The 6,912-nt window shown below is 37.1% G+C and overlaps 1 protein-coding gene across 1 annotated transcript; it reads left to right on the top strand.

The window, feature by feature from the left end:
• Nucleotides 1-4,872: 4,872 nt before the first annotated feature.
• LOC108823397 (zinc finger protein CONSTANS-LIKE 5) lies at nucleotides 4,873-6,405 on the top strand. Its single transcript, XM_018596589.2, has 2 exons — nucleotides 4,873-5,718; nucleotides 5,812-6,405. The coding sequence occupies exons 1-2, from the start codon at nucleotides 4,999-5,001 to the stop codon at nucleotides 6,130-6,132; spliced, it is 1,041 nt and encodes a 346-aa protein (XP_018452091.2). The 5' UTR covers nucleotides 4,873-4,998; the 3' UTR covers nucleotides 6,133-6,405.
• Nucleotides 6,406-6,912: the final 507 nt, after the last annotated feature.

Here is a 6,912-nt window from a genome sequence, read left to right as displayed (position 1 = left end):
ATGTTACTTTTTAGGAAATAGTGTATTTCTTAATTCTTGTCCACACATCCAAAACATCAACTATTTTGAAACAGAGGAGTATATATCAATGTCGTCTAGGATAAAATAAATGAAATTTGAGTTGACAAAAAAAGAATAACCACTTAGTGAAAGATTATCTAAGAACACTTCCAACACAATAATTCAGGGAGTATCTCGCTATTTTAAAAAAAAAATATATATATATATATATATATATAAACACATAAAAGAAAAGAGAAATGAATCTGTAGAGAACTTCAACACACTTTTAAAACTCATTAACGTCACTTGTTAATTTTTAATTGGTGTCACTTTAAAAGAAAAATAAATAATTATCACTTAAACATATTAAATAAAAATATATTTGAGTGAGGATACTCAATTTGAGTATGAGACTGTTAAAAGCATTAGCAATTGTAGATTTCCATGAGAGAGTATCTAGTACAAATGTTTTAATTTTGTTATTTAAAGTATCTGAACTAGGCTAATCTGAACCTTTTTTTCAAGCTTCTCTGCACCTATACTTTCTTTTCTCTCTTTTCTTTTTTTTTCTAACTTTTGTAATTGATATGATCCTGAGAACTTCAGTCAGAAACTATCAATAAGGTTGCGCCAATGTTAGCTCTAAGTTTCTCAACAATAAGATTTTAATAAATTAGTTGTATTTTGTTTATTTTTGTAAATTAAACCATTGTTAAAGATACATATGTGTTATTTGGGTTTCAGAAAAGAATTAGTGGAGTTTCTTCTTTGGTAAACCATTTCGCATCTCCCTTTTCTTTTTATATTTTCTCTGTTTTTAATGAAAATTTCTGTAAGATACTTTCATTGAAAACTTTCATTGAAAATGGCCTAAGTTTTAAATAAAATATGGAGATGGGGTCAAATTTAGTAATGTACAGTGCATTTAGCGCCAAAACAGCAAAACTTTTTGCTTTTATCTTCTGTCGGAAGATGCCACAAAAGATAGATATCATTTAAGCCGCATCCATCGTGTGAGAAGCCTCTAATAACACATTTGAGCTTCGCAGACGATGTGTTGGTTTTTTTCGATGGATCAGAGGATTCACTCAGAGGCATCTTGGAGATTTTGGAGGAGTTCAAACAAATTTCAGGTCTCAGTATCAATAGGGATAAAACTGAGCTTATGATTGATGGGGGAAGCTATTCTTTATGTCAGGAACTGGCTGATTCTTTAGGTATCAAGCAGGGAGCTCTTCCGGTTAGATACCTTGGAGTGCCTCTCTCTTCCAAGAAGATGAGGATCTCAGACTTTAAACCTCTTCTTGACAAAGTGGAGGCTCGTTTCAACTCGTGGACAGTGAAGCATCTTTCGTTCGCGGGGAGATTCCAACTCATCCAAGTGGTTATTTACTCCACAATTACTTTCTGGACTTCGATTTTTATCCTTCCAAGCGAGTGTATTGTGATTCTTGAGCGAATGTGTAATGCCTTCCTTTGGAGTGGTGCTCCACAGTCTGCAAGAGGTGCTAAGATCAGCTGGGATATTATTTGCACTCCTAAGAAAGAAGGAGGTTTGGGACTGAAGAAGCTATCTGAGTGGAATAAGGTCTTGGCGTTAAAGCTTATTTGGCTTCTGTTTGCAGCAGGCGGGTCACTATGGGTCTCGTGGATTAAGAGACATAAGATTGGCTCTGAAATTTTTTGGGATTTGGAACCCCATCGTGGCGACAGTTGGATTTGGAAACAGTTATGCAAGCTTAGAGTGTTAGCTCGTCCCTTTGTCTTCTGTGAAGTGGGTACTGGTACAGTTGCCAGTTTTTGGTACGATAATTGGACAAACTTGGGGCCTCTAATTCATTTAACTGATGGAAGAGGACCAGCAGTTACAGGTCTACATAAGGATACGACGGTGGCAGAAGCGTTAGTGAATGGAGAGTGGTGGTTAAGCGCTTCTCGTAGCAGGAATGCCATTATTACTCTGACTAAGCAATGCCTGCCACCATCTCAGCCGATTGTAGCCTCATCAAGTACTGATCAATACCTGTGGAGAACGGGACCCGAAGCCCTGTCAAATGTTTTCTCTACCGCTAAGACGTGGTCGTCACTCCACCCTCCCTCTACTCCGGTCCTGTGGCACTCCCAAGTCTGGTTCACAGGTAGAATCCCTAAACATGCCTTCATCTCTTGGTTGGTGGCTTGGAACAGATTAGCAACTAGAGATAGAATGAGAGGCTGGGGCATTGAGATTTCCCCAAATTGTCTACTCTGCTCTGGCGGCGAGGAATCCAGACAGCATCTGTTCTTCGACTGCGTTTATAGCTCTGAAATTTGGAGTCATTTCTGCTCCCATCTTCAACTCTCCCCCCGGTCGTGTTTGAATATTGTCTATTGTGGCTAAAGACGGCTTCCACAGACCCCAACATCCTTATGATACTGAAACTCATCTTCCAAGCGACTGTTTATGTGATATGGAAGGAAAGAAACTCTCGAATCCACTCTGCATTAATCAGACCTGCTCAAGCAATCATTCAGGAGGTAAAACTTGTTGTTCATTCGAGACTTGATCCTCTTTCCCGAAACATGCGACTCACGAGTAGCTCCTCTTCTTCTTATTTGAGTTCTTGGTTTAGCTTTTTTGTTTAAGGGCATTGTTAAGTCCCTGGTTTTTTTTAGCGTACGGTAGTTTTAGATGTGTAATTGTTTTTTTTTAGTTTTTATTAATAAAATCGGAAATCTAAAGTAAAAAAAAAAAGATATCATTGTAAATGTAAGCAACCCATTTAAAAGATACGTGGAAAGATATGTCATCGACATGTCAGATAAAAATCTCAAGTATTATTTGTTTTGGTTTGGATATGTATAGTCCTAGCAAGCAACCGATTTAAAAGAACACATTGTATAGAACATCGATATGTGTAGTGACTGTAGTCTGTAGTAATTAGTAAGCAACCACTTTAAAATAACACAATGTAATTGTAAAGTATAGTACATCATTTAAGAGTTAAGAATTAAGACTATGGACTTCTCCGACCTGTTTTAACTGAATCTGTATATTTCATACTAATTGTTATAGTTTCTTTCCAAAATAATTTAGGCAGTGATTGTCATAGGTTAGACGATTTTTTCAGAATGTATATATGAGTCGATGACGGTAGTTGTTCTTGCAAAATCAGGTATCTCTTATGAGAATTGAATATCGAACAAGCTTTTGTTCTTTTTAAAAAAAGTATATATTCCTAAAACTGTAAACCATAATCTTGAGCGAAGATATATTTTACGAGTATTTAAACTCAAAGTTTCTGAAATTAGAAAGAAAAAATGAATTTTGCTTCCATGGTCGGCATGATAAAGAAAGCTAAAACATACCGACCATCCTGTCCTTTTTTCAGCTCTCAAATTTCCAAGAATATCCCATCCCTTGAATCTATGCAAAAAGACTATACAACTACGGAATTATCACTATAGATAAGTATACAGTCGGAAACAACAATAAGAAAAAGAAGAAGTAGAAGCAGAAGCAGATAAGAGTATATATATATATAAATATCTTTTAAATATTTATCATTTACTATATTTCATTTATGAGTTTAATTTGAAATAAATATGAGCTGGTGAACGTTTGTGAGTGGAGAAGATAACGAAATGCTACGATTATATAGATCTTTAAATTAATCATTTCCTACATATACTGGATTATATTCTTTGTGAACTGAAAAACTTTCTATAAATTATTTGAACAGTTGTTTGTCACAATTTTTTATTAATATAATACATGTAATGTGCAATATATATATATATATATATATATATATATAACAGTTTTACACTTTTACACGATTAGTTTCTACAATGTGGAGGTAGAAACCTGAACGGTCGATGAAAATAAAAGAGTTAACTGTTCAGGTTTCTGCTTCCACATCATTTTCTATAGTGTATAGACACTAATTATGTTGTTCCTGTGATAGATATTGATACTATTCTGCAGTAAAAAGATAATGTCGGCTTTTCCTCCATTGTCATCAAAAGGATCTATACGTTAATGAATCAAACTTTCCCCTTTCCCCAGCATCAGATGGTGGTGCCTTTGAATCTCAATAAAATATTAAAAATATAGAAGGTCTCCTATCCGAACTTGAAATTATTCCAACTCTGCAACTTTAGCCGGAAAACACTACTGCCTGACCATACTTCACCCCATTTTTTCTACATTAGTAGATTCCCAATTGCATCACTTTATTCTGGAGTTTTTTCCATCAACTGTTATCAACACTGAAATACGTGAAACTTTAGTTGTTGATCCATTAACTACATCATTTATCATTTTTAGTTTTGAAAATCCTTTTCAATTCAGAAGGTTAGGAGATGTGGATGAAATTGTGACAAATGCTTTTTCTTCGATTAACTTGACAAAAGGTGAAAAAAAAAAAACCTTCTATTAAGTACCAAAAAGTGGAATGAAAGACGGTACAAAGGAGGACAAAACATGATCGTCGCGGTCGTGGTTCTTATTGATTTTCATTGTATTGTTGGCTATTTTAATCTCAGATTTTTGTTGTTCAAGACTCATTTATGAAACTTGTTTTCATGTAAATTTTATCCAACTATAATATTTTTTTGTCTTATCTTGTAATATTTTTGTGTGTTTTAAATTGAAAGTCCTTTTTCAAAAAAAAAATATTTAGAATAATTTACTTTTTCTTAGTTGCTTTATTCAGCCAAATTCGTTTATTCATGTTAGCTGCCAGCCTAATTTTCGTTTATACGATTTCTCATGCGTAAATTAAGCTGTTAATTAAAATTAAAATGTATTTCATGTGGATGTGATGCTCCCACGTGTGTCACGTAATACTTCGTTAAGACATACTGTGTCTTCTCTGTCTGACTGGACATGACAGATCATCCAAGCAAATCAAATACCCAATTCTCAGAGCTTGAGTTCCAAAAACTTCAAAGAGATATATTTTTTTTTCTCGTGAAAGAAAGAAAAAAACAAAACCTTAGAGAGCGAAGTTAATGGGATTCGGCTTAGAGAACATCAAATCAATCTCCGGCGGGTGGGGCGCGGCGGCGCGTTCCTGTGACGCTTGTCAATCAGTATCCGCCGCCGTGTTCTGCCGAGTTGACTCAGCTTTCTTATGCATCACTTGCGACGCAAGGATCCACTCCTACACGCGCCACGAGCGCGTGTTTCTCTGCGAAGTCTGCGAACAAGCTCCCGCCGCCGTCACCTGCAAAGCCGACGCCGCCGCTCTCTGCGTCACCTGCGACTCCGACATCCACTCCGCTAACCCACTCGCTAGCCGCCACGAACGCGTCCCCGTCGAGTCGTTCTTCGATTCAGCCGTCGCGAAAATCTCAGCTTCCACGTTCGGGATCGTCGGGGACTCTGCCGCCGTGGATTTAACCGCCGTTCCGGTGATGGGTGGCTCCGAAGACCTCGGTCTGTGCCCGTGGCTGCTCCCTAATGACTTCAACGAACCTGCTAAAACCGAGATGAAACCTTCTGAGTTCGTGTTTTCCGATTTCGATCGGCTCATCGACTTCGAGTATCCAAACACTTTCAATAATCATCACCCGCCGCAGCATAACAGCTCCGGAGCAGACAGCCTTGTCCCCGTTCAGACAAAAACAGAGCCTCTTCCGTTGACTAAAAACGATCACTGCTTCGACATAGACTTCTGCAGATCAAAGCTCTCTGCTTTCACCTACCCAACTCAATCAATCAGCCACAGTGTAAGTTAACTAAGAAAAAAAAGAAAGAGTTAACTCCTCTGAAAACTTGCTTAAAGACAGAAACTTTGGTCTGAATTTTGTAAATATTTTTAGGTTTCGACTTCGTCTCTCGAGTACGGCGTGGTACCCGACGGGAACACCTCGTCGGAAATCTCGATTCCGGTTAACCGGAACACCACAGGCGATCAAGCGAGCTCCATGAACAGGGAGGCAAGGGTTTTGAGGTACAGAGAGAAGCGAAAGAACAGGAAGTTCGAGAAGACGATCCGTTACGCTTCGAGGAAAGCTTACGCGGAGTCACGGCCCAGGATCAAAGGCCGGTTCGCGAAACGAACGGAGACAGAAAACGACGACGTTTTCTTAAGTCATGTTTACACTTCAGCCGCACAGTACGGCGTCGTACCAACGTTCTGATTCTAATCTACGGTGGAAGTCTAAACGAATCATCATCCATCACTTGGAAACTTCCTTTCTTCCACCGTCGATTTACCGTTTGGTGTATTGTATTTTATCATAGTGAGTCTTACTCTAGACAAACAATTTATCCTTTTTTACTGCTTCGTCCGTTTACTTTTTATTTTACCGTCTCTCTCACTGCCACTGTAAGACTGTAACTTTTCTTTTCTGTTTTTGTAATGCTTATTTTTATTTAGTAAAGTTTTATAAAATAATATAATTTGGTGATTACATTTCTCTATTGGCTGATGTTGTCTTGTCGCTATATTTGTTAACGGAGATTAGGTGGAGTTTGGCTTTCTAATTGTTTACATGTACCTCAAATCCTTAGTAAGTAGTATTTTATTTTATAATTATTATTTTCTTTTTATAATATAAGTAAATTAAATATTATGATAACTGGAATTAGAGGTCGATAAGAACTGTACATAATACAATTTTCTTTTTACATAATACGATCTTGGCTAGCTTAATTATTAAAGTTGCCTTTCATGCAATCTTTACGTATATGTAAAACGCAGACGATCCAATCTATATACCGTCCAAAGATATTTGTTTTCCCCCGCTGAATTAACTACTCCAATAATTTGAGATTCGTATATACTAGTACTGTAGATTGCATATTCCAATATCTCTGGAACTTTCGCAGAGTGATAAGAGTCATAGGCGAAAATGTTCGATTTTTCGGGAATGGGTGGAAAAGTAGTGAAGAATGCAGTTAATTGTTTTGTCCGAAAC

This window comes from Raphanus sativus, chromosome 9 (assembly GCF_000801105.2).
Source record: "Raphanus sativus cultivar WK10039 chromosome 9, ASM80110v3, whole genome shotgun sequence".
NCBI lineage: Eukaryota > Viridiplantae > Streptophyta > Magnoliopsida > Brassicales > Brassicaceae > Raphanus > Raphanus sativus.
The sequence above is the reverse complement of the archived record's forward strand: the minus strand, read 5'-3'. Positions and strand labels throughout refer to the sequence as shown.